Genomic DNA, 27,433 nt, shown 5'->3' with positions numbered 1-27,433 from the left:
TCCCGGCGAGCGTTCTCCCACCCGTCGACAGTCTCTCTCTGGCTGGCTGAGTGTGTCTGACAGAGGCCGCCTCAGTCTCACAGGACTCGCCCCCCCTACACACACCCACGCACACACACACACACACACACACACATGCACCCCCCATCAGGATTGATTTACTATGTCAACCGTTGGGGCTGTCGGCAGCAGCGACGCTGCAGACGTGCCTGCATCCTGTGTGCACACCATCCTGACATCTTATACCTGTCATTCAGCAACTGGTGGAGTGGAGTCTGCCTGTGTCTGTGTGTGTGTGTGTGTGTGTGTGTGTGTGTGTGTGTGTGTGTGTGTGTGTGTGTGTGTGTGTGTGTGTGTGTGTGTGTGGTGGAGAGATTTCGAGGCATTTGTGTATGTATGAGATTTTTGTATTGTCCATCTTTACTCATATAGAGGGGAGACGCCTGGCATTAATACATGAACCTGTCCTGAGTGCCACCCATGTTGGTCCCGCAGGTTGTCTGATTGAGGGAAATGTCTCCCAGACAGCGTCCATACAACAATGTTATCCTATGGGCCACAACTTCCTGCCTGTCCCTTCTGGTTCCAGTCAGCACCCAGGCGCTATATCGGGCAGGGAACAGAGGAGCGTGAGTCCCATTCCCACAGTGTGACCGTAATCCACCCTCCCTCTCATTCTTTACTTTCCTGTCTTTGTTGGCATTCTTTCTCCCCGTGCTTGTTGGATAGGTGAACCCAGGGAGGATATGCCCACTTCCTTATGTCTTTGTTTAGCACAAGTTCATTTTTTTTTTAAGGACAGCTTCAGGCCTTTAAACTGACACCAGTTAATCAGAGCTGTCAATCACTTCATTACAGCGATTACAGTCAATTAGAGTCAAGAAGCACTCTGAGCACTGATATGGAAAACATGCTGCCTCGATTGTTGAACCATAACAGAAGACTCGGATCACCTCATTCTCCAATGAGGTCATTCCTGAAATATATAAAATCGATTTAATCTGTTCCTCCACAATGGCGCACACTCCTTCACAATAGCCCCTAACAGCTATATTGTTCATAACGTTTACCAGTGTGCGGCCCATTACCAGTCAACTTATGCAACTCCACAATAGAGGGAAGGCCGCGCACAAGACGGGCTCCCAAATAAGCACGACAGGGGACAGCACGTGATGTCCACAGAGAGAAATGAGGACCACAGAGAAAGTAGCTTTTAAGGCCACACATTGTGCTGCCACAGGAAAAACATTGTTTGCATATCAATGGGAGTGTGTGTGTTTGCGCGTGTGTGTGTGTGTGTGTGTGCGTGTGTGTGTGCGGTGGGAAGTCTAATTGAAATGTATCTCCTGGTGCTTGAGATCACAGCAGAGGTAGAATCACAGGCGCAGGCTTTATGAAATATTAGTCTGCTGAGATAAGCTGCAGAAAAAGTGTTTCTATGAGGAGGCCGCGTCTGTACTCGTCAGGCGGGAGGAGAAGAATCACAGCCTGGGGAAATCGACTTCATGTTCAGGAGCAGGCGCCTCTCTGAAGGCCGAATCATGTATCACTGAAATGAACACATCCTGAACAGTGTTTCTGGGCGCAGGCTGTCATATCTGCACAGCGGCTTTAAATCAGCATCGACAAATATTAACACCGCTATTCTTAGACTAAATGAAGAAAGAGAGAGAGACGCAAATTAATGGCGTTTCATAACTTTATCACAAAACTGCAGTCTTTTTTTTCTGGAGAGCCGGCTCCTTTCCCAGTGGATCCTCTGTGCCAGCTGTCCGCGCTGCAGTAAAGTACCGGCTTTCCCAAGCTCCGACCTGTGGGAAAATCTGTTGTGGCCAGTAATTGATTCCGCCCTGCCAGCCCCATTACTCTCCACTGCAGTCAAACTGCCAGTGATCTGCAGAGAGCCTGTTAGCACAGCCCCCTTGACTCATTCTTTCTCTCACACACACACAAAAACACGGCCCACTGTGTTCGTCGTGTCGTTATTTCTATGTCTCTTACAACTTTTTACTTCAATTCTTGTACTTACTTCCTGCATTTCTGTTGGGCTTTTACTTTATTTTCAGTGGAATTGCATTGCCGGGCCTCGATCCGATGGAAATGGAGAAAGAATAAACCTGTTACGTGAAGCGATTGCCTGGTCAGATCCGTAGCCATACGTGTGTGTGAGTTATGATTAGAGTTGACAGTGAAGGTTAGAGAGCAGCTGCCAGTTTGCCAGACACACACGTTGTGGATTTCAGTGATCTCTGCCATCGTATTGAAGAGCACGAGTGTATTGGTTAGTCGGCCCCCCTGAAACCACCCCCCCCCCCCCCCTTAAAGTTTGTCATGAAATATTAACTGCAGTCATCTGCTGAGATGGTTGAGTTGCTTGTCACGGCCTAACACTAACCACATGTCTAAATAAAGGTAAGTGCTCCCCCTTCCAATTAATCTTCAATTAGGGGTTCTGCTCTGTGCCTCTGCATCTGTGTTTCTCACCCTCTGCTCGGCAGGAGGGGCGTGGAGCGTGTGTGTGTGCGTGTGTGTGGAGGGTTATATGAGGATTATGAGGCTCTGCGAGGATGGCACTACGCGGCAGCACTTTGAACGTTGACACAGCTCATATAAAGCTGCAGCAGAGAGACACACATGATATTGACTCATAGAAAGTAATGGTCCCATGAGAGACACGCAGGGGTTCATGCTGAGTGATTTATCAGGGATTCTCATGACTCTGGCGGGCTTTATATAACTACCAGCTGAGGGGTGCACTTTCCCATGTTGTAAGGGGTCAGGAGGCCACCCTGCAAGCACTGTGGCAGTTGTTTTTCACACAAGAATACCAGCCCACTAGTGGGATCTAAGAGAGCATAAAAGAAGAAGCAAGAACTGTACACTGCACTCCTGGAGAAACCTCCGCCCACTGCACTCTGCACCCGGTGGCTGTGCCCCATGGGCAGCTCCCGCTGCACCTCTCCCACTGCTGACAGAACAAGCAGTGTCTCTGTGAGAGGCACTGAACTCCCCCCACCCCACACACACACACCCCACACACACACATCGCTCTCCCACCCTGCCAGCCATCGGTGTGCTGCAAACCAGAAGCCTGAGGCGCAGGGAGCGTGTGGGATGAAGGGATGAGAGAGGAGATCAAAGCAGGAAGCATGAAAAAGCTCAAAGCACACAAGCAAGAGGCACCTCTCTGACCTACACACACACACACACACACACACACACACACACACACACACACACACTCAGCCTTCATGGCTACACAGAGCAATGGGCACCCACCCTGGCCTCTGGATCCCCCTCATCCAGCAGGCGTGTAAAAGGCAAAGAAGAGAGGCCACGGTGCTCAGGTCGTGTGAGCGTCACAGCAGATGGTTGGGACCTGCTGGCAACCAAACCTGAAGTGATGCCCCCTGTTGGTGCTCCAGGCTCAGCACGCACACAACTCTAGCAAGTCCTCACTCAGTGTCACTCGGACGCTTTAAACTAAATACACATTTACTGAATTTACATTTCCAGTATGTGATTTTATGATGTACGATTTTGTAGATTGTTAATAATATGGGTATTTTCACCCTGATTACGAATGAAAATATATTTAAAAATCATGATTCAGTTGCACACACACGCACACGCACACGCACACACACACGCACACGCACACGCACACGCACACAAACACACACACACACACACACACACACACACACACACACACACACACAGACAGTTGAGGAAATGCCAGCAGGAGGATCTGTGATGTTTAAATCATTTGGATTTGGTTCCAAAGGTAATCACATTATGGACATGCCTGAACTGCAGTGTATGAAAGGCACCGCTGAAGGGCTTTCACTGATCTCCACACGGAGGAAGTGTATTTTGCACCTCAGGCAAAGGCTTAAACATTATAGAAAAGCAGATAAAGGTTTGACGGACAGGATACAATAACTAACAAAGACTTCTCTGATTAGGGAGCAGATGTGATTCAAATGTTTTATGCCCCTTTTTTATATAATGCATATTATAAAAGCACCACTCCTCTCCCAGATTCTCCCAGAACCACACACACGCATGCACACGCACACCCACACCCTGAGTGTCAGATCCCTTGTGTGGATGTGTGGCAGCAGAGGGCTGCAGCAAAGCTCCCTGCCACCCTCACAGCACTGCCGTCAGGATCAACTGTGATGCGGCTCTACCTGCCTGCGTATGAAGCTATTTAGCTTCAGAACAAGCTCGGTCAGACTGGCAAACTCCCCCTTGGCCCTCAGGATCCTCTCTCCATTATTCATGAGTCCTCAGGTTGGACCCTGGGAACAAGCTGAGCGAGGCCCTGTGTCAATACGAAACACTGGCCGCCACAATAGGCTCTGCCTCCAACTACACTGTTGACAGACACCAACACAAAGGAGCTGAAAGGGGTCCCCCTCCGTTCTCACACACACTGAAGAATGAGTCAGTGTGCTACCGCTCAGAGCTGTGTTTGTACAGTATATACAGCTTTTGTCCCTGGCCACTGTTCCACCATCAATGGGGGCTGAAGTGTTGATGAAAACCAGGAGGGAAGGACGTCTCTGTGGCTGCCACTGAGAGTTCATGTTTATTAGATGGCTCCATGCCTGCTGGATGGTACCTGTATGTACGGAGGGCTGAGGGAACAACCACTAATCGGCTTATTGGATGGAAAAGCAGTATTCCATGATATATCACAGCCCAGCCTCTACAAGTGTGACATCCTTATTGGCTGTCACTTAAGTTCACGAATACTTTACGTATTTGGACCTCAAGGTTGAACATGTAATGTGTTTCAATGATCTCAGTGGGCTGAAGGGGTTTTTAACCCCTATGGACAATAAAGTTCTGTTCTATTCTAGTCAAATATTGCAGTCCTTAATATATTTCTATATGACATACATGTGCTAACATTGAGTCCACTTCCTTGGCTTCCAAATTGATAACAAGTCATTAAACATCAAACACAGATCAGGGTACACTACACACACTACAGAGAGGAGATGTAACAACTCTGTTAGTTTAGTCCACTGGGGAAACTACAGCATGTAACAGGGCCTCATTTGCTCTGAGACAGGCTTGCTTGTGCCTGGAGAGAATAAATGAATCAGCATTGAAAAAACAATCTGATATAACTTTTGATGTCTGTCCAACCAACATAAATGTGTTACTGATACATTTGTATGTACTATGCACATACAAATGTATCATGTATTTAGTTGTTATTGTTTTAAATTGTCTGTATGTTGCAGGATGCAGTGTATTTCTGAATCCAGCCGGAGGCAGTATGGGACACCCTCACTATATGTGATTATCAACCTGCTGACAATGACAGCTGTTTCTCCTAAATGCCAGCCAATGTCACTGTCAGCTCACTGTAGTAAAAGGTTTGTAATACTATAACTTAAAGCTTCATGATTATTACACATGAGCCAGAATGTGATCACTCTCATCAGTTTAACTAGATGTACGCCATTTTTCAGTTATATTTACAAATATTCTGTATATTAGAGTTTTTTATTGATTGTTTGACTGCAAAAAAGTACACCACTTTCTAACTTCTTTTCATTTAGAAAATGAAACCAGTTCACAGTTTAAGATAAATATTGTATGTGCTCAAAAATAATTTCATTTTCGTTCAGGTTCATTTACATTTCGTAGGCGCCATCTACTGGTGAGAAAACAGTACTTCCACTCACCACCACGTTCTTTGGAGGCTTCAGACGTAAATGAGTTCAACCTGACGCACCTCTTTCCTAACAGGTATGTGGCCGCTTGTATATCGACAACATCAGTAATCAGCGGTAAACGAGGCGCGCCTGTGCAAAGAAAGACACGCCCCCCGCTCATTTATCTCCATGGAAACCTCAGCTAATATCACATTTTGATTGGTAGCTGTGAAGAGCGCGTGCGGCCTATCGGCGTTTAAATGTCATACCTCGGCTCTCCTTCCTTCTTCGCCGCTAAAAACTAAGAGCCGCTGTCATCTTGTGGTTTCTACTGAGTTGAAGTCGTGACCATGGAGCAGTTTGTTGGAAACTGGAAGCTCATCACCAGCGAGAACTTTGATGCCTACATGAAGGCCATCGGTGAGTTCATTTAGTTGTCTTTAATATTTTTTTTTATAGCTGAAAAATCAACTTGACTCATCTTGTTAATGAACCAAGTTTTATGTTGAAGGTGTAAATTTCGCCACTCGGCAAATGGGCAACATGGTGAAGCCGAACCTGCTGATCAGCTTGGATGCTGATGGGTTTATTTCCATCAAGTCTCAAAGTTCTTTCAAAACCAATGAAATTAAGTTCAAACTGGACGAGGAGTTCAATGAGACAACAGCAGACGACAGGAAAACAAAGGTGGCAGATTTTTGTCTCATATTGTCCTATACTGGCTTTAACATTGGTTTGCGTTGGTGTGACTCGAGTGTTGAATCCCCCTTTCAGACCTTGATCACCCTGGTGAATGGTAAACTGGTGCAGAAGCAGACCTGGAGTGGACTAACCAGCACAGTAGAGCGAGAGATCCTGGATGGCAAGCTTATGACGGTGGGTTGGTGTGTCACTAAATGAGCACATGTGCAACAATTCACACATCACTCCTGATCTTCACATAGTTGTGCAATACCTAATAATCAAATATTGTCTTTGCAGAAGTGTATTATCGACGACGTTGTTTCACTGAGGACCTATGAGAAGGAGGCCTAACTTCTACATCTGGATCCTTGGTTCCACTGCATTAAAAGTTGTTGCCAAACAATAAAAGGCAAAAGAAGTGCCACTCTGTATTTATTGTATTGCAATCGATAAGGTGATGCAGAGAAACTGAAGGTAAAGCATAAATGTCCTCATGCTTACTGCTGTTAATCACATCTGTTCAGTTTGGATTATCAAGTCTGTGGGCCATCACTGAGACATTGCCACATGATTAACCAGCCTCAGTTTGTAGTAATGTCCTCATGTCCTTGATTGATCCCATTTAGTGGGGGGTGGATGTAAAATGGGTCTATTCCCTGATACTGCGACCACATACTCGGGGAAATGAGTTGCATTACTTAAGAGTGTGATTCTAACTGATCACCTCAGTTGTGCTAAAACCTCTTGCATGTGCAATTCAAGTAGTGGACATTATTTAATTGGGTTGTTGAGGGTCGAGGCCCAGAATCTCTGTCCAGGCCTTAGTGACTGGCTGCATGTGGTTGTCAAGTTCAGATGGAAAACTTGAGCACCATTAAGACTATAATGCATGTTTATGCTTTGACTATAAGCCATAAGCATCTCAGCTTTAAGCAGCACTGAGAGCTGGTCAGTTCCTCCAACTAGTATTCCATAGCTTTATCTTCAGCCCAGCAGAACACACGGGCTGAGTACACAAATTGGTTATTTATTTGACGACAAATAGTTTAATATTAAAGGATTAATGCATTGATAAGACATGCTATACTTGATGCTATGACATGAAGGTGTTGTGGGCATATTAACACCTTAATGCCTCAACCAAAGACAAACTTCTGCTTTTTGTATTTCATTTCTGTTTGAATTGCATGACGAGCCTTAAGACCCCACACAGCCTCTATACTGCAGAAATGCTGCCCCCTGTGGCTCACTGGTATAACAGCAGCTGTGATTGGCCAGTACCATCGCGGGTCGTGAGGGGGAGAACACACTTTGACTGGGATTTTGCTGCGGAATTGAGGATTTTCTTTTTCTACCAAATACCATATAATGTACAAAGATGATAAATATGATTTCCATGCGTGATGTGTTTTCAAGCACTTTACGTAATATTCCCCGGGTAAAAATGGAAAAATCCAGGAAGACGTAGGACGACGCTGCCATCAAACATGGCTGACGGAACAAACACAAACATGGGAGAGGAACAGGGAGATAAAATGCCTTTAACAGACAAAGTGGAACAACTCGCTGGCGAGATTTCTCAAACATTAAGCAAAGATGACACCGACACGGTAAAGAAAGACGCCGACGAAAGACGCGTCACGACAGAGTACTGCGAAAAGCTGCAGGCATGGATGTGGCAGTACTACACCGGGTACGTGAGCTGGCAGAGCTGCCTTACAATGTCAGCGATGTCCTCTCCTTATTACCTAAACGCACCCAGCGGCGGAGGAATGGCGCCTCTGGACTTATCCCACAACTGGTACAGCAGCACGTTTGGTCTGCCGGTGTCGCCTTACACGCCCGCCGCCGCCTCCTCTCCAGGTAGCCGGACAGGTGACGCTGCCGGCGGGGCTGCAGCAGCGGCCGCACAGCCGCAACAGCAAGATAACGGAAACGCACCGCGACAAGGTAAAAGCTGCAAAATGTCCACAGAGGAGCTCCGTGTTTGTGTTGATGCAGCCTCACTCGAGCTCTCTGCCCCCTCACAGGTCGAGAGTACAGCATTCCTTCACCTCTTCAAAGACTTCTAGCTGAAATGGTGGATTTCTTCATATTATTTTTCATTAAAGCAACCATAATCATCAGTATTATGCACCTCAGCGGAATCAAGTGAGTCGATATACAACTATATTCTATTGTATTGTGTAAAAGTAGTAGTGAGAGTCTTATTTGCGTTTACACACTAATGAAGATGCCATGTTACTTTTCAGGGATGTTTCTAAGTTCGCCATGCACTTCATAGTGGAGGAGATAGATGAGGACACGTCGATGGAGGAGCTACAGAAAATGATGCTGGTCGCCCTCGTGTACAGGATATTAGTCTGTTTTTATGAGGTGAGATCTCCTACACATCAAACTCAAACAGGAATTAGAACACATCTGTATGTTTCCTATTACCAACCCTCTGATATGATGACATGTGGTAACTCTGAGACAAAATGAGTGTTTGAGCTTAAATTACGTGGTCATGTGTGAATGATGGAAACATTCAGGCCCTTCACTGACAGCTCCCGTACCTTCCCCGTGTCTAGATTGTGTGTATTTGGGGAGCCGGAGGAGCCACTCCAGGGAAGTTCCTCATGGGGCTCCGAGTAGTAACGTGCGACTCGTCCATGCTGGTGCTGCCCAACAGGGTCCTGGTGGTGCCGGCGACTAATGTGTCTCTGTCAGCGTGAGTATCCTCCCACTTTAAACCACCCAGATGACCTCCCTCACCTCGCTCTCGCCTGTTCCTAACATAGCCACTTTCTCTCTGTTGTCCCCTCTGCAGATCGACGGTCAGAGCGCTGAACAAGAACTTTTCAATTGCGTTCTTCTTCCCGGCTTTCATCACGCTCCTCTTCTTCCAGCACAACAGGACTGTGTACGACATGGTAGCTGGTACGATTGTTGTTAAGCGAGCAGGGGCCAGATGACACTTAAGTCTTAGTGGGCACAGCTGAAAATGTGGACACATGTTGCTCACGGTCCTGCAGAACTCAGGCTTCGTAGGTCCAGACTCAAGCAGGCGCAGAGTGTTTGCTACACGTCAGTATGAACCAGTTCAGCTCACAAACGTCTGTATTCAGTTTTGTCTCACACACGTCTTCCTACACGCTGCGGTCAGAATTGGTCCCGTTTCCAAATCATCTCTAATTTGGGTAGGTACATGGGTAGAGTTTCATTAACACATGATTTGGGTCCTTGCTGATTTACCCACAATGCCGTGCATCAGTCAGTATTTTTGTTTGTGAGTTGACTTTGATCTGGGCTGAACTAAAAGCGGGCACAGACTGCTCTGCTCTTACAGCTGATGAGATATTTCACTTAAATGACTCTTTCAAATCAATGATATTTAAAGTTTAATACAGTATACAGCATGTATGTGTGTGTGTGTGTGTGTGTGTGTGTGAGTGAATGAAGAGTTAAATCACTTATTTTGTGCTTGAAACCACCACTTAAATCAAGTTTGCCACCCTTTGACGGCTGTTTATCATTTGACAAAATTATAGTTTTTTGTGGATACAGAATTTTTAAATATTTTGATTATTTTGCCACTGTTGCTATTGTATTTAGTCAATCTATTTTGTATCAACTCACTGATGTGTCATTGTTTTGCATATGTTGGGCTGGATACAGTTTCTCCCATGTTAAGGGCTCTGTGCACTCATGGAACACACACACATGTTTTCTCACACGGCTGATCTCAGGGGAGCCACACGGCCGATTTCAGTTCTTCAAGCACATTTGAGTTTATTTACTTTGAAGTTGGGTGGAACTCGCATCTTATTAAAAGACTTAGAAACGTGAGAGTAAACCGTTGCAACAACACTGAGTTCAGTTCTTGTCTGTATTCACACTCACACTCCTCAGATCAGCCAAGAAAGTGAAAATGTTGTGTTGGTGTGTCATGAATGTGCAAGGAAATGTAAATTATAACATCCAACATACATTTTATTTAATATTTTAATAACTAACTGGGAAAAGGGAAATTTCCACCCATAATGAAACTGTGCATCATAAAGACAGAGTATGTTCTCCTTATGTGATTAATTTCTACAGATTCACATATTTCAGTGTTTATAAGATTATTCCCAAAGCCATCACTGACCTGTGCTATTGAATGATACTGTATTTCAGAGGTCATAACTGTACATTACAGATTATGGCAATTAATAGGATGATTTTCTGGGCTCATTTTGCTGGGTAACACTGCTAAACAGCACGACTACAGTCATCAGCTCTATCATGCTGTATGTAAGGTACAAGATGGTATCAAATCTGAAATGATATTCCACTGTCATTTCTCTGGGAAAGGGCTGCATCATTTTCCAGTTTAATATATGAAAAATAAAACTCATTATGGCAATCTGGAAAGTAGTAGTTCTTCTTGCTGGGAGATGAGGCTGTAAAAACAGTAACATCAGATGCAGACTGGCTCACAGTGAAGCCATTCATCATATTTACAGGAGTTTGGCTCCACCTAGAGCATATTCACTGCTTATTGCTCACAGATGTCAGCGTTTTGTCTGTAGTGATGCATTAGAGAATCGACTGTCTTCCCTGAACATAATATCTTTAACACACTCTGGCTTTGTGCAAAGCTCATTTAGCATCACACACTGTCAAATGAGTCGGAGCTCTCCTACCTAAATCCTTTTTTTTCCACACTTCCAATTTTTAAGATTTCCTGTGTTCCATATCTCATATTTGGAGGGGACTGTGTGCTCAGATGGTTGGGAGGTGTTGATGTGGTGATTGTGTTAGGGCCCCTAAGTGGCAGACTCAGCTGACAGCCACAGATGGTACTCCAAGATTACAGAGCAGCAAACCCCCCCCCCCCCTTGCTGCCATGCACCATGCCATTACTGCAGGCACTGAAATAATGTGAGTCAGGGGCGACTTTAGTGAGGGAGAATACGTGTGGGCATAAAGTAAACCTCAGCTACACACACACACACACACACACACACACACACACACACACACACACACACACACCAGTGCTGGGCTGTGTGTATATTAATGAGTGTGGTTCCATTTGGAGTTGAGGAAGGTTTGTAATCTATTTTGGAAACGACACGCGCTGGCATCTGTACAATGGGAATGTGAAAGCAGAGGATTTTAGAAAGGGACAGCTCAAAGGAAAACTCATTACTCTGATTTATTACAGGCTTTCTACTGAAACAACATGTAATAAACTCCATAATACTCTTGGCAAATTAATAAACTGCAATCAGTTTTGAAATACACTAATAACTATAGTAAATCATGGCCAGAGTGTCACCGTTGTGTCTATAAATACAAATCTGTAGTCACTTTGGTGCTGTTGCTGGCTGAGCATTGAAACTGATTCACAGTGGAGCAACCCAGTTACTTTAACTCAAACATATCCATTAAAACAATTGTGTTATTCAGTTATATTTTATTCTAGAAGTAACTGAGTGAGAAATCAGTGTGTTTATCTTGTTGCTTTTCTGTGCAGCAGCAGTTTTTACATATAATTCTACTGTATATCTCAAAGTAAAGCAGTTTGATCCCATACTGACGTGGTGTATGTATGGTGAGACATCCAGCCTGAGCCTCTGAACATCTAATTCACTCAGTCTCACTCTACAGCTGCTGAATTGTTTACATCGATGTGTTCTGCACGGTGCTCCCCATGATCAAACAGCTTCATCTGATCAGAGCCACAGAGCAGCAGGACAAAGTAACAAGTCTGGACTCAAACTGACTAATAACGTGCAAATTGTAAAGTTTGAGATCATTATTCCTTCATTCCTCCTTCCCCCTTCCTCACAGTGGCAGCTGGTGTTTGTCACATACATCATCAGGCTCCAGGTGTCTTGAAGTTGGATTTTTCATCAAAACTGCTGTGACTGAAGTGCAGCTCAGTGTTGTTGTTCTTACCCGGCCGTGTGTTCCGTCTGCGCCTGTTGGTATTTCTCTGGAGTGATGTCGGTAATTACAGGCAGCCTCGGTTCTGCCTGAGAGAGGAGATGCTGCTGATGAAGAGGGGACCTGTTGATTAGAGGAGAGATGAACTCCCGCTTTACCACAAGAGGGATGAAAGCAATAAGGCAACGGCCACACATGCTGGAGCTTTATTATACTTTACATACTAATGAACCTCAGTGCAGTTTGTCTAGTTCTGGGATATGGCTTATTTTCATTTATTAGCCACCTCATCCCGCTGCAAAATTGTTCTCCGGCAGGGTGAGTAAATGTGAATAAATATGACTTGTATTCACAAATTTTCCAAGGTAGGAAGTTGCCTGTCAGTGAGTTCTTGTCGTAAAAATAGATATGACTAAGAGGTGAGTACAAACTCTGGCTGATGTGCTGCTGAGGCAAAAGACTAAATGTGTGTGTGTGTGTGTGTGTGTGTGTGTGTGTGTGTGTGTGTGTGTGTGTGTGCAGTGCAACATTCATATCCTTACTTTACCGTGACATTACAGTAGGCTTCTCACTAGTTTGTATTTTGAATAACATCAGTAAATCTCTGCTTAAGACAGTGAAAAGTTTGCATTTTCCATCGGTTACTGCAGGAAAACTCTGCCTTTCCCATCTCTTCTTGGATAATATTCTTCCAGGGTGATGACAGGTCAGATGTGCACACGAGTGTGACGAGGAACCTGAAGTTTGCATTATGGAACAATCTGGAAAGATGCAAACTCCCTCATGCTTACGTGACTCTGCGCCACGGTTCCACTTCATTGCTGTGTTGGACGAAGGGCGCAGGGAGGTGCTGAATAGATTTGCCTGGCAACCGATTCATTATTTACCAGTCAACACAGCAGCGTCCTCTCTGCAAAATAGACAGATACTAAACGAAGGAGAGGCTGTGTACTGACAGGGGCTGGAGGTAGATGTTGATCCTCTGCTTCTCAGTAATGAAAAGCCAAGAACAAAGATTAGCTTACTTTTAATCTAATGTCCATTTGATACAAGTATCTTTACATTACAAGTATCAATTCCAACTCCCCTATAGAAAAGCCCATTTACATAGAGTACACTGCCCCCTGTTGTGTGGCTCTGGTATTAACTCTACAGCAGGAGCAGCCAGGCGTCTTTCACTGTGGGTCAACCAGGTCAGGCGACATCGTTGTTTCCCAGCTCAGCAGAAACAGAAACATTCATGTTGATATCATGTAAAATTTGCTGCGTCATGATACATCTGTCGCTAAATGTAACAATAACAATATTAAGTGAACTCTTTTTGGCTCTTTTGGCTCTTCCTGTCCTCACAGAAACGAATAAACAACCATCACTAACTTCCCTTCCTGTCTGCAAATTCTTCTCTCTTTTTTTTGGTTCCATTCATTTGGTTCGTGCATTTAAATGTGTTCCCTCAGTGGCTCTGCTCCTCCTACACAAATCACTCCCACCCAGACCTTCGCTTGCCTAAACAATGTTCTGGAGATGTGCGTAAGCATTGGCGTGCTATTTTCAGCTGAATGAAAACAGTCCTGGCGCTTGGACTCAGGGTAAAATCTGTTCTATTCTGCTAAAGTTGGCTTTGATTGGCTGCACAGCATCTACATGTATCAGAGCTGAGAGAGTGTTGACAATGGCCTTCAGTGAAACCACGAGCGTTTGACTGAGAAGCGTATCTCTCGTCTTCTGCTTGCAGATTTAAAACTCCAGAGGAATCTTTTGTCCTTGATATCCTGTAAACAAATTGTAACATTCAGCGGGCAAACAAATATATTTGCTTCAGAAAATATCAACTATAAAATGATCTATTGATCTGACCCTTACATATCTCAGTCACTTCATCAAATATGAATCACTTTACACTCTCAGATGAGCGTTCAGGTCAAGAAGGACCATAAATTTACTGAAAATCTATGAGTGAAGGACATTGATCGCATAATAACCTTTAAACGAACGGGATACATTTGTCTTATGTCTGTTTCAAAAACGATCGGGGCAGCACGAGAGCTTTAATGTCAGTCATTTAATTTTCCTCATATAATCCAAGGACTGTTCAAGGTCACCGAGGTATCAGCGGCTAACATTTGCCGTATTGTGATTAAATCTGGAATACATTGCAAATTACCGTCTTTCATGGACTTTTTGAATGAGGAGACTCTGTAGATATGATATTCACTTGCCTCTCGGTGGTGCGTGCTCACAGATGGGAGAGGTCAGATCAGTATCACCTGCCCTGTGAATTTGCTGGCCCTTGCTCTTTTCATTAACTGGCTGAATTCACTGGCTCTCAATAGGCTCTTTCAGTGTGACATGCTACACCACCATTGAGCCAGAGCCCCGGTGCCACCCAGCTTTCTTAATGGGGACTGGAGACTGTGGAGCTGCCTTGTTGCCATGGCAGCAAGCACTTTCACATTCTCCCCACATAGTGCGGAGCGTGCATGTTGTTCCTTCCCAAACTGGAGCGCGCCACAGCAGAGAGGGCGGTCTGCTCTCAGACAGCACCTAGCCAGGGTTATTCACCTCCCGCTCTCATACCAGATGCCCTCTTAATCCCACAACCCACACATAACCCAAACACATCCATTCTCTTTATTACTAATGCATATTATCTCCCATCTGCTGACACACTGAGCTGTGCCCTGACACTCACTCTCTCTATACATCTCTGAGATTTAAGCAGAAACATGTGACCCGCTAAAGGAAGTCAAGTCTAGTCGGGTTTATTTGTAGATCCCGATAGTACAAACAATGTGTCAAAGGCCCACACAACAAATGGCTCCCGAAACAAGCCCGGTGCTCTTATGCCGACAGGGAAAAACTCCCTAAGAAACCTTAATATGTCAGGAAAAACAGGGAAACACAGAAGGAGAGGCAGTTTAAAGAGAGCTTCCCTATAGACAGAAGGACAGAGGAGATGTGACAATACATGACATGAAATAAATACAAAATCACTGAAATCCACAGAGATGGGGTCAGGAAGTTCTTCAAAAAAAAGTCTGAATGAGCTCAACTGTTCAATTCTCTCATTAATGAAAGTAAAAGCCCACCATGGGAAACACATTGTATCCCTTTGTGAGTCTTTGCATCATGCATGCTTTCTTGCCATGTGTGCATCTGGCTGTGTTACATGTCCGGACATGTCCCCTGCATTAGAGGAGGCTCAGTCCCTTAGTCTCAGTCTCATAGGGAGACCACAGGACAGGATCCACGGGATTACACTTGGATAAATGCTTCACGGACCCTTTCAAGGTAATGTGACTAATTCCTTTCAATTTGAGTTGTGGTTGAGTGAGGCTTCAAGTTCCTGGAATTTTTTTTGACAGTGGAGAAAAGGTCAGATTATGTAACCTGCAGCAACTGCCATGTGTTTTCACAGAGATTTCTCACTTAAAGCTATATGAGAGAGTGAGAAAGTGAACACAGAGGGGGGCTGCACAGAGCCCAGTGTGACCAGAGTGCAATGTGCTCCTTATTTGCAGAGAGACTGAGGCACAATGCAGAGCTAGAGAGAGAAATGGCAATGATACAAACGGTTATGTTATATGCTCCTCTCTAGCTGTGGTGAGCTCCCTTAAGGTATCTGGTCATAAACATAGTAGCATGCACGAGTTTGCTTATGTAAGCAAAGGAACAAGTACACACACACACACACACACACACAGACATGCAAACACAGCTGGTATTTTACTACTACTACTGCCTGCTCCTACTACTATTAGTAAGACTGGTGAGGCTTATAAGAGTGAAGCAGAGTGGATCATTAGTGAAATAAAGGTCTGAATAGAGTTGCACATAACAGATACTGTATGATGACATAAATGTTTGAGCTTAGAGCCGTCATGCACCATGTTCAGGGATCTCAGGGTTGCAGCACATAGGCAACCAGACAGGCAAAAGCTCCCTGCCTGGTTGAACCACACAAATCAATACCCAAGAGCATCAGCATTAGCATTAATAGATAAAATAAGTGTAAAAATAAGCGTTTCTTTGCACAGATATGCAGTTCGCTTTTTCTTTGATGAAAGGAAACCAACAAGAGGCGAGAGTTCCGTTTCCAGGCGGCCTCTCAGATGTGATCTGTAGTGAACGTTTGCTCCATGCAGCTCTTTGCTGGATTTGTGAATTCTCATAGGAAATATAATTTCACTCAGTTCTCTGACATTAATTCTGACCTTCCCCTTACACAGAGTGAATTCATGGCAACCAAATCGCACTTTCCTGTAGCGGCCCTTGTGCTTCATGATGGGGTTATGCCATGTTCATGCCGCTCTCTTGCTGTGCGTATTGCGTAATCCCTGAGGTATACACTGCCCTGTCAGCTCCTTCAAGAAATATGAGTCACAGTAGGAAGATGTGGCTTAAGCCTCTTGGCAAGTAAGACACACAGCTAATGTTTTTTTCAGGTTCCACAGCTGGGGAAAACACATCTTATCACCGCAGTAGTTCACAACAAGTGTGTGTGTGTGGGTGGGTGTTATAGGCTGTAAGTCATTTCTGTTTCTGTAATCCAGCAAACGGCACATCACAGAAACCACTGACTGTAAAATCAGGAAGTAAACTGATATAGAGTACTATATGTTCTAAAGATGACCTGCTTTGTGTGCACTGGGTTACTACAGTAAGAGACTCAGGGAGGTCATATGAAGAAATGTGAGGAGGCTTTGATTGTTTATGATCTAAAGTTTTTTCTGTATGCAGTTTACAACAAAAGCTAATGGATCCTTGTGGATGCTACACTCCTCTGCAGCAGCATGTTGTGTGCTTGATGTTATTCTCTGTGTCTCTGTGCAGAGGATCAGACAGCTTGCCTGGAAGTGAAGTGTGTGTCTGCAGCCTGGTTGTGTCTCCTGTGTGCCGGAGCAGGAAAAGAAGGAGGCCTGGGATGGGAAGGGCCCAGCGGCTGGGCGAGGGTGTTTGCTCACAGACACAGATCCCAGGGGAGGAGATAGGGCGGCCCGGTGAGTCCTGGTGGTGCAGGTGACTCGAGAGTCACCTTCCACCTGAACAAAGGCTGAAAGTGTGTAATTGCAGGCTGGCTCACAGGGCCGATTAGAAAGAGATTTTTCTCCCCAGGGGAAATGCACATGAAGGGAGCGGTGCATTAAAACAGCTTTGACGTGTTAACACGCTGCACAGTTTAATCCCCTTAATTTGTGTGCGTGTGTATGTGTGTGTGCCTGTGCGTGTGTTCCATTGTCTGTGTCCGTGCATTTAGTGTCCTCCAGTATGACTGCGACTAACCCAGTTATTCTCAGTCATACAGCATGACCGTCTGTGCAAACCCTTCCTGAATCTCCAGCTCTCTGTCTCTCTCCCTCTCCCTCCGTCTGTTACTCCCTCCTTCCCTCCCCCTCCTTCCCTCTGTTGTGTGAGCGTAGTCTGGGCGCCGAGCCAAGTAGAGTGTGTTTTTTTGAATGAATACCTGATGCGGCTGATGAGGCTGGCTGGGGGAGGAGCTGTGTCAGTGGAGTACTGAGCGAAAGAGGAGGGAGGGAGCAAGAAAGGGAGAGAGAGCGAGCGAGAGAGAGAGAGAGAGAGGGGGGCAGCCAGGCAGAGAGCGAGCTGGCGGTCTGGTGGCCTTGCATAACACACGTTGGAGCAGCTTTGCACACAGAACTTGATGTGAGCTTCAGCAGAGGGGGGAACTTCCTTTGCCGTCAAGCCGGCTGCAGGGGCAGATTGTGACGGCAGGGCTGGTGTAGCCTCCAACCGGAGTCCAGAGGAAAGGCAGATCTGGAGGAGCTGGAGCGCAGTCTCCAGCAGAGGAGGAGGAGGAGGAGGAGGAGGAGGAGGGTGGCACAAAGGAGAGACTCAGGAAGAGGAGTCCTAGGAAACACATCTCCAACCCACATACACACAGACTCACGGGCAGAGAGAAGAATCCCTGGACATGCTCTGCAAGCAGTGGCTGAGGAGAGGCTGGTGAGCTATTCTTAGTACTCTAACCAGAGGAGGAGGGGGGGGGGGGGGGGGTCTCTGTTCTTCTTCATTTGCAGCATAGTATTTTCTACCCTACTACTACACTCATGTGCTCTCAGTGTCATTCTGAAGCCCACAGATGATGCAGTCACAGGATCCGTGACTGTATCCACAAACGTGTGATTCAACAGCGTTACGCCTGTTATGTTTGGAGGAGGAGGCACACCTGCGTATGCATCCGGACCCCACTTGTGTGTGTCTACGTGTGTGTGTGTGTGTGTCTGTATGTGTGTGTAGTTATTCATATGTACAGGCTGATCTGTGTGTGTCGAGCAGTGATGCAGAACTCTGGAGTCATTGTGGAGACAAACAACCAGAGCCCACTGCCTGTTCTTTACTGTCTGCTTTAGTCTGCTGCACGATGGCTCCGCCTCTTAAAGGGACAGGCACCACTGTTGTATAGAGAAGGGGCAGTAAAAATGGCTCTTTTGGGTATTGGTAAAAGCGGTACACTGTATTGATCCGCCGCTGTGCTAAGCAGCTACATTTGTCAGGTGATTGAGACGAGATCCTGTGAGTAGTAGTCGATAGTAAGGGATGATGTTGGTACGCACACATGCATTTCTTTCCTCCAGCGTACCTCCCCCCCTCTGTTTCATGCTGGAGCTCAGATTGATAATGATGTTGTTGTTTTCTATATATAGCCTTTTGCTGTACAACGTAGTCACCGTGTATCTATGACTGGAATAGTAGGTGAAATACGAGTTGACAACAGGTTCTATGAAGAGGAGAGTCTCGGGACAACGTAGGTAAAACTGTCACTAATTCATTTTCCTTCCCCGGTAACATTTCCTCACCCGCTGCAGTGAAATGTTAGAGCTGCCTGGATCAATGTGGGGAGGAATTAGTTGGTTTTAAGAGGGGGGAGGGGGGAGGGGGGAGGGGGAGGAGAGTGGCGGCTGCGTAAAACAGAAGATGTAACTCTGCTGGCGGGACGTCTCTCACCTGGAGACAAGAGAGGAGGCTGAATTAAAAAAAAAACCCACCTCACCTCATCTCTCACACACACACACACACACACACAGTCTATTTTTGTGGTTTGTGCAGCTTTTGAGTGGGAGTATGTAAGTGCAACACATGGCAACGCTGGCTCCATCATTCATTCTGAGCTGAAACGCATCAGTGTGATATGAGGAACAGAGAGCGGCCTGTCCCCCCTCTCTGCTGTCATCCCTGCCCCGTCTAAGAGGGGACAATCATGGGCAAGGGGGGGGGGGAGAGACTGACTCAGGGCCTCACATGCCGTCTGGCTCAGCGTGACAGTCGTGTCTTCAAATCTTGTCTTTGTTGTCCGTGTGATTGTTGGCGTCAGGGACCTACTAATAGAGTCATGCTGGAAAACCCGGGGATGTTTTAGGAAGGTCTTTCTGTGTGTGTGTGTGTGTGTCTGTGTGTGTGTGTGTGTGTGTGTGTGTGTGTGTGTGTGTGTGTGTGTGTGTGTCCAGGTCATTTAAGGAAAGGCACCTTCTTTAAAGGCACCGTGTTGTATCTCTACACCTTTGACAAAGTGCGTAGAGACCAGACGCATGCTGTCAGATTTGTCCCATGTTGTTGTTCACAGAGCCTGCGACGTGTGTGTGTGTGTGTGTTGTGAGCATAAATTCTTGCACGCCGGCTTTGTTCTCCAATGCAGCTGTAATTCATAGGTCGGCGATCGTGCCTCTTGTGTGATGTCATTACAATAGTGACACAGTGTTGCTGAGGTCGGGTTGCCACGGTTGTCGCCGCCGAGCGATGCTGTGGCGACGCTGCGTGCTGTAGCCGGGGCTGTAGCGGCGGCTGTGTGTGTTGCCGATCAGGGATCTCTGGGTGAGGTGGGGGCTATGGCGCTCGCTCTGATGCTGCAGGCGCTGCTGCTCAATGTGGGTCAGGAGAAGCAGCACTCTGTCTTCTTTCCCCTTTCCCCCATTCTCTTTCTCTCCCCCTAATCATCTTTCTCCTCTCACTGCCTTTATCTACACAGTTCTGTCATGTTATACTGCTTTTCCTCCCCCTCACTCTCCTCTCCTCTCTCTCTCTCTCTCTCTCTCTCTCTCTCTCTCTCTCTCTCTCTCTCTCTCTCTCTCTCTCTCTCTCTCTCTCTCTCTCTCTCTCTCTCTCTCTCTGTCTCTCTCTCTCTGTGTTTCTGTTTCTCTCCATCCCTGCTGCTCATCTCCTTTGTTACATCTGCTGTACCCACCAGCCTGTACGCTTAGATAAATGTCATGGAGGTTTTGGATGTAGAGATTTAGACAAAGCTCCCGTTAGAGGTGGATGTGACTTACCAAGGTCGACCTTCTGTGTGTTTTCAATACCTTTCTATAGGGCATCTACAGCTGCCTGCTATAGTGAACCTCCTCTGTGACACGGAAATACAATTTGGTGCCATTAAACAGCCCGGCTTGTGCTGAATAGAATGGAGGAAAAATGAATGGATGGATGTGTTTGTCCACTCTCCATCTCTACAGCGCCTCTGGCTAATGAACAACTCGGTCCTTGACCCAGAGATATGCCTGCAGGAAGGAGCAGTCGAGCAGGGAAAGGAAACTGGGGGGAAAAAAAGAGTGCGTGGGAAGCACAAAGGTGCACGGCGATAATGTCGAATTAACGGCTGCATCACTGGCTGTAATGGGATTGAGTGTAGCAGCGTGAGTGCGCATGCGTTTGAATCTGTAGTATAGAATATGACAGCATGTTGGTGGCGGCGTGTTTCACTAAACCGTCCACCTTTAAGACTTCCTGTCACCTCCTTGTGTGTTTGCCATTCACTCACACAGATTGATGACGGCAACATTTGATTCCATAGTATTTGAACTTGCCTGAGTAACTTTCTACCCTGGAGCCTTAGAGCAATATTCAGAGAGATCCAGCTGCAATGAAACCAACACCCTGTACACCGTGTACACACACATTCACACACTGTGGGGCAGGAAATTCCAGCCGGGTGTTGAAAACATGAAAGAGCCTTTTCCCCACTTTCCTGTCCTGCATGCATCATTAATTATCAGAAAAGTTGCCATTGTGGAAGCAGGAACACACAATGCTGCTTTATGATTCGCTTACCAGCCTTAGAAAAGCTGTGATCAGGTGAAGTGCTGATGTGAGATAGCTGCCATCTTGTGGCTAAACAAAGAATAACACATACACAATGAAAGCTAGGACCTTTGAGAGATTGAGGTACTTACTGAACTAACACTGTGTACTTAGAGTAACAACGTAGGCTTTCTATTTAGTTTCAAATCCTCAATGGATCTAATCTGCGTTTCTCTCTGCCGTCAGATTTCCGCTGAAGTCGTGGAAGACACAGTTCAGCCAGAGATGATTCCTCATGAAGTGCTTAGAGCTCATTCTGTGAGCCCGACGCCACTCTGCCTTCTCTCGCCTGAAACCCGGAGCTGTTGAACAGTGAGCGCAGAAAGAGCCTGAGCCACGCCAGCTTCATCATCGAGTGGAAGAGGAAGACAAACCCAGACGCACAAAGACCAGAAGGAAGTCCAACCAGGGATTAACAAACAAAACAAAACCACGCTGGCACAATGAAATCCAACCAGGAGCGGAGTAATGGATGCCTGCCTCCAAAGAAGCGTGAGATCCTGGCCCTGGAGCAGAGGCCGGTGGTCGTGACTACAGCTTCGCCTCCTGCTGCCGTTCTCAATGACAGTCCCCACACGGAGAACCTGGCGTGGCTGGCGAGTGTCGCGAGCGAACGCTGCAAATCCAGAGACTCAGAGAGCCCTCGATGCACCGTCTCCTCCTCTTCCTTGTCTTCTGTCCCTCCCTCGGCCTCGGCCCCTCTGTCAGCCGTGCCCCTGGCCTCCCTGCCCACGGTTTACCCCACCGCCATCCCCCAGCAGGCCGGCCCCATCCAGTTTGCTCAGCTGGGACCCAATGTTCAGTTCATCAGCACGGGGCCCTACGCCGGCTACATCTCCTCTCAGATCATCTCGGCCAACCATGCCTCCGCTCCTAACAGCTCCACCATAGTAGGACAGCGCCACCACATAGACGGTTACACCACTGCCCTCATCTCCCCGCACGCCAAAGGGGAGCAGCAGTTTCAGATCGGCCTCTCTCCCGCAGACCTGGCTCCCGTGTCGCTGCCGAGCTCTACCCAGGTCACCAGCCAGTACATCCACCTGGACGGCAGGACGCCTCTGAGCGTCAGCGGGAGCGCCGTCGCCTCGCCCGCGCACCTTCAGCTCCACTCCCACCCCACCGTCTTCCCCCAGACGCTCACTCTCGCTCCCTCCCAGCTGTTGGTCCAGTACGCAGACGGCCCAGCTGGTAAGAGGGTGGAGGGGCACAGCAAGGCCTCGCTGAACGGGGAACTGGAACTAATCAAACAGTGTAAAACCCAGAATCAAGCAGCAAACCACCACCAGCAGATCCAGAGCTACGAGGCCAGACACATCCTCCTTCCCGCAGACTATGGGCAGAACCCGTCAGGCCTCCAGACCTCCCTGGTGCTGGTGGCTCAGCCCAACAGTGGACACGATCACGAGGCGTCCAATAAGATCTCCCTGGTCCAGATGGAAAAGGGGGGCATCTGCTTAGGGAAGCCAGTGTCAAGGGCGTCTTCATTCACCTCGCTGTCCTCCACAGAGCTGGTGAAGTCTGCCGTCTCTCACGCCATCATGCAGACCACCCTGCCCCACGAGGAGCTGCCGGCCACCCTCTACTCCTCCGCGCAGCCGCCAATCATCGGCTACATCACCAGCGCCAACCAGCACACCGTCAGCTACCACACGGCGCTGCCGCAGCACCTGGTCATCCCGAGCGGCCAGTCCCTCCTGATCCCGGTCAGCGGCTCCAGCAACAGCACGGACATGGAGGCCAGTCGCACCGTGAACACGCTGACCACCAGCGCCACTACGCCTCAGATCTCCACCTCCATGCCTCACGCCTACCTGGCCACGGCGCTGTCCAAGTGCGACGCGCTGGCATCGGACGCACACCAACCTCTGCCCGCCGTCGCTCAGGCTCCCATGTTGCCGGCTCTCCCTTCCACCCCCTCCCCCGCCATGGTGGCCTCTCCCTCACCTGCTCCCGGCCCCGTCCCTGCCCCGCCCCCCGTCTCAATCCAGGCCTCCCCGTCTATTTCCTCTTCTTCTTCTCCCGTGGCGCTGCCTCCGTTCTTTATGAGAGGCTCCATCATCCAGCTGGCCGACGGGGAGTTGAAACGTGTGGAGGACCTGAAGACAGAGGACTTCATCCAGAGTGCTGAGATTAGCAATGAGCTGAAGATTGACTCCAGCACTGTGGAGAGGATCGACACTGGACAATCTCCTAATGCTGTCATCATCCAATTTTCGGTGGGAGAGCTAAAGGCCCAGGTAATGTCTCACCATTCCTGTATCAGCCCTCTTACATTCAAGCTTCTTTCTCTTTTCTCCCTTTTAGAACGGCAGAATGTATTATATTGCAAGCTCACTGTCTCTCTGTGTGTGTGTGTGTGCTTGTGCTCCTCTCCAGGTGTGTGTGGAGGTGCTGGTGGAGTATCCCTTCTTTGTATTCGGCCAAGGTTGGTCGTCCTGCTGCCCCGACCGGACTACCCAGCTGTTTGAGCTGTCCTGCGCTAAGCTGTGTGTGGGTGACGTGTGTGTGTCACTGACCCTCAGGGGCCTCAGGAACGGCTCACTGACGGACACACACGTCATGGGGGCCAAGCTGAGGACCGGTCACCCCACTGACTCCGATCATAACGGGGATCCAGTTGTAAGGAACAATACAAGTCTAAATGCTGCCGGCAGCAACAGTAGCCTCCTGATGAAGGCTGGACAGGAGCAGGGGTCTGGACCAGCACCAGGTCCAGGACTAGAACTGCCACCGAGATTAGAAGTAGTTCCAGGACCACGGGAGGAAATGTATGGAACAGGGACACCAAGGGACACCGCTGTCTCTGGGAGTGGACAAGTGAGACAGGAATCCTTAAACACAGACATGCCCCCTTTGTCTAAAATACCCTGCGGTGACCCGGACAGACCCGCAGTCCGTAAGAGACGGTGGTCAGCACCAGAGAGAGACCAGACTGAGAGAGTAGAGGATGAGCCTCCACTGACTCTGCCCAAGTCCTCCTTCATCCCTCAGGAGGTTAAAATCAGCATAGAGGGCCATTCTAGTGCCGGGATGGAAAGATGGATGAACAAAAGAGTCGACTGTTGAGGGAAGAAATGAGGAATCTCAACAATCTGTGGTTTGCTTTGTGTTCATTACCTGTTTCCTCTCTATCCAGACTACTGTAATATAGGCGGAGTTTACACAGTATTTCCATTTTTCTTTGGTTTGACACAAATCTGATATCTACAATGATGTACAGCAGAGCACCTTCATAAGCGGAATCACACCCGAGACCAGTGCAATCAATGCTGAGAGCAACAATGAATGCAGCGGGAATGTTGAGTGTGTGTATGTGTGTCTTTGTGTGTGTGTGTGTGTGTGTGTGTGTGTGTGAATGAAAGCAGACGGATGATACCTGAGAGACGTTTGACTCGTGTGGCACCAATCATAAGCTTGAGCTCCTTCAGCCTGTTGGCATGCCGACCAATCAGCCGTTCATCATTCCATTTTGTCACGCCGACAAGCACAGACCCCCGATGTCAGTACCGAGAAACTGGGAGACCGGAGTTTGGACTTTCTGTCTCTCGTCCTGTTCGTCCCACTGTTGACTCGGTTTGACTGAAGTTGTGAGTAGAAACATGAAGTTGGAGTAAAGGAGACGTTTCATTTGCTTATTGGTTTAATTCTCATTTACACGCCATTACTTAGCAGTGCAGGTGGCGTTGTGTGTAGCTGTGTGTGTGTGTGTGTGTGTTTGTGTTTCCGGGGCTATCAGGTGCTCATATCAAGGCTGAAATGGCCTGAATGTACGTGAACGAGTGAAGTTATGCCTTCATTAAGTAATGAACGTCTTGTTTTGCGGCACAGAGAAGTAAAAACTAATTTAATTTAAATTGAAATAAATTCCAGCATTTGTAGCTTCCATATTCATGAGTCAACTTTAGCGTAAGTGTATTTGAAAACTACTTATTCTGTCCAAATCAAACCAAATCACATGTTAGTTTCCCCTGCTTAACATTTCTTAGTAGTAACAATGAAAACTCTACAGATTTCTATTAAATCTGGTATCTTGCCATGTTCATATCTATCATGTGTGTAGTAGGAATACGGCTGTTTGATCAAATCCACTCTGTCTTTGTCTCTTAGAGTAGAACCAAAATAAATATTCTTAAGTACATACTCAGGAACACTGTGTATCCATTTGTATGCAAGACACATGTGTGAAGTGTGTGTGTGTAGGTCTGTGAGTATGCGCATCTTCTCAGTTCCATGTGTGTGTGTGTGTGTGTGTGTGTGCGTGTGTGTGTGTGTTCTGAGCAGCAGCACTTTGACGAAGCGTCGGTATGGAGTTTGTTACATCCGTGTTTTAAGCGAGGCAGCTTCAGTCCTCAGTTATTATAGTTTATATATAAACGAATAATCAACTGACTGTTCTTCATCGTCATCATCATCATCATCATCATGCCCCACAGGTTTGTCATTGTCCAAAAAGAAAAACTACATTATATACTCGGGCAGGGAATGTAATCACATGTTGGGCAAGGTAGCTCAACTTTATTTTTGATTACTGATAGAGCTACTATTGAGAGGAGGAATGGAGAGTGAAAGAGAGTGTGTGAGAGTTGCTGAGGAATCTACCGAGCTCATATCGATCATGTACAGTAAATTGTATCCCAGAAAGTGTACAGAGTCTGTATAGATGAACTATATAGCTACAGTTGTAACCCACTTGTAGCTTATGTACTGTATGTACCACAGCACCTCCTCCTTCAACCATTCCATCACCAATGTCAAAGGTTCCTGCTACTGTTTTGTCAGTCCAGGCGTTGATCATATGTACACAAATGTGCTATACTTTTGGGGAACATCTGCATAATTTGGCCAAGTGGTGAATTTGAAGTGCACACTGTAACATAGGTGTTAATATGAACAGCAATTTATCCTAATAGCCATTTTGCTTATATAACTCCTGCAAGGTGTTTAATTGTTTCCCAGTAACCAGACTGTTCTGTTTGTGTTTTACTGCTCAGGCTTAACACTGCCCAGTGACTGTTCTCCCCCAAAACTATGTGGTCTGATATTTCTTACTCGTAAAAAAAAACAAAAGAAAAAGAAAAAAGGAGTGACTATCTCATGAGTTTGTTCTAAGCCATCTTCTGTGTGTGAGCCGGGTCTGCGTTTGCGTTATTTTATAGAATTGTTATTTCAGACCTGAAACGACGCGTGTGAATCCATGAAATGTGGGATCAGTGCTTTTGCAGGTAACAGTCTGTTAAAGATACGACAAGAACAACACATCCCCCCTGCCCTTCTAAATTTTTAAGATGGTTCCTTCAAGTAATTTCAGAACCTTTCTAATGACGTTAATTATGGTGCATACGCGCCACCTCGTGGCAATCTGACAAATAGCACTTTGACCAATTGGGTGTGTGAGTGGGACGGGTTTTATCTAATGCACAGAAGTAATGTACAGCATGTCTGAGAAAAATTTTCACTAAAATGAGAGTACAGAATCTCAGAGATTTGTAAATAGCCAGAGTCTTCCATTATCTCATTATGTTGGTATATGAGGCTGTTGCCATTGGAGAGGAACACTGAACCCCATAAGCAGCAGTGAAGTTTTCAATTTCCAATATACATGATTATTTGACAACTACAGGATATTGCTTACAAACCTTCATCGAAGAGACTTTCATTTGCACCAGCTCAAAAATCCAGGAAACTATGGGAGTATAAGACTTAAAAGATTATTTTGTAATTCAGGTTTGTTTGTTTGTTGGATGAATCTCCACTAAGATATGTCCTACGTACAGTATGTAATAAGTATCAATAATGTCCCTTATTTTGATGATGTTAAAGTTTGCTAGTCGGAAGCTTTTGAATCCTTAAATTCAAATGTTTGATTTTACATTCTATCAAATATATTCAAAGAAATAAAGATTATAAACAAATATGTCGTTTGTCTTTATATTGTTTATTCCCCCCCATGTAATAATGTTGGACTATGTATACTGGAGAGTCCTTTCTCATTGTTTGTTATTGTAATTCGCCAGCGGGCTTTAATGTGCCAGATGTGCCAAAAGAACGACTATAAC

General features: G+C 46.5%; 3 protein-coding genes across 3 annotated transcripts; all 3 read left to right on the top strand.

Moving 5' to 3' along the window:
• Positions 1-5,980: 5,980 nt before the first annotated feature.
• fabp4b (fatty acid binding protein 4b) lies at positions 5,981-6,765 on the top strand. Its single transcript, XM_076153816.1, has 4 exons — positions 5,981-6,098; positions 6,190-6,365; positions 6,453-6,554; positions 6,660-6,765. Exons 1-4 carry the CDS (start codon positions 6,029-6,031, stop codon positions 6,711-6,713), a joined length of 402 nt encoding a protein of 133 aa, XP_076009931.1. The 5' UTR covers positions 5,981-6,028; the 3' UTR covers positions 6,714-6,765.
• A 1,023-nt stretch (positions 6,766-7,788) lies between these two features.
• LOC143003339 (protein FAM8A1-like) lies at positions 7,789-10,760 on the top strand. Its single transcript, XM_076153946.1, has 5 exons — positions 7,789-8,312; positions 8,393-8,513; positions 8,615-8,738; positions 8,936-9,075; positions 9,175-10,760. The coding sequence occupies exons 1-5, from the start codon at positions 7,850-7,852 to the stop codon at positions 9,317-9,319; spliced, it is 993 nt and encodes a 330-aa protein (XP_076010061.1). The 5' UTR covers positions 7,789-7,849; the 3' UTR covers positions 9,320-10,760.
• A 4,729-nt stretch (positions 10,761-15,489) lies between these two features.
• Positions 15,490-27,207, top strand: LOC143003335 (ataxin-1-like). Its single transcript, XM_076153940.1, has 4 exons — positions 15,490-15,572; positions 17,115-18,245; positions 21,561-23,614; positions 23,754-27,207. The coding sequence occupies exons 3-4, from the start codon at positions 21,818-21,820 to the stop codon at positions 24,441-24,443; spliced, it is 2,487 nt and encodes an 828-aa protein (XP_076010055.1). The 5' UTR covers positions 15,490-15,572; positions 17,115-18,245; positions 21,561-21,817; the 3' UTR covers positions 24,444-27,207.
• Positions 27,208-27,433: the final 226 nt, after the last annotated feature.

Source organism: Genypterus blacodes, unplaced genomic scaffold (assembly GCF_046128005.1).
Source record: "Genypterus blacodes isolate CSIRO-AG114 ecotype Tasmania unplaced genomic scaffold, CSIRO-AGI_Gbla_v1 ptg000059l_1, whole genome shotgun sequence".
NCBI classification, from domain to species: domain Eukaryota; kingdom Metazoa; phylum Chordata; class Actinopteri; order Ophidiiformes; family Ophidiidae; genus Genypterus; species Genypterus blacodes.
This window is presented reverse-complemented; position numbering and strand designations above follow the sequence as displayed.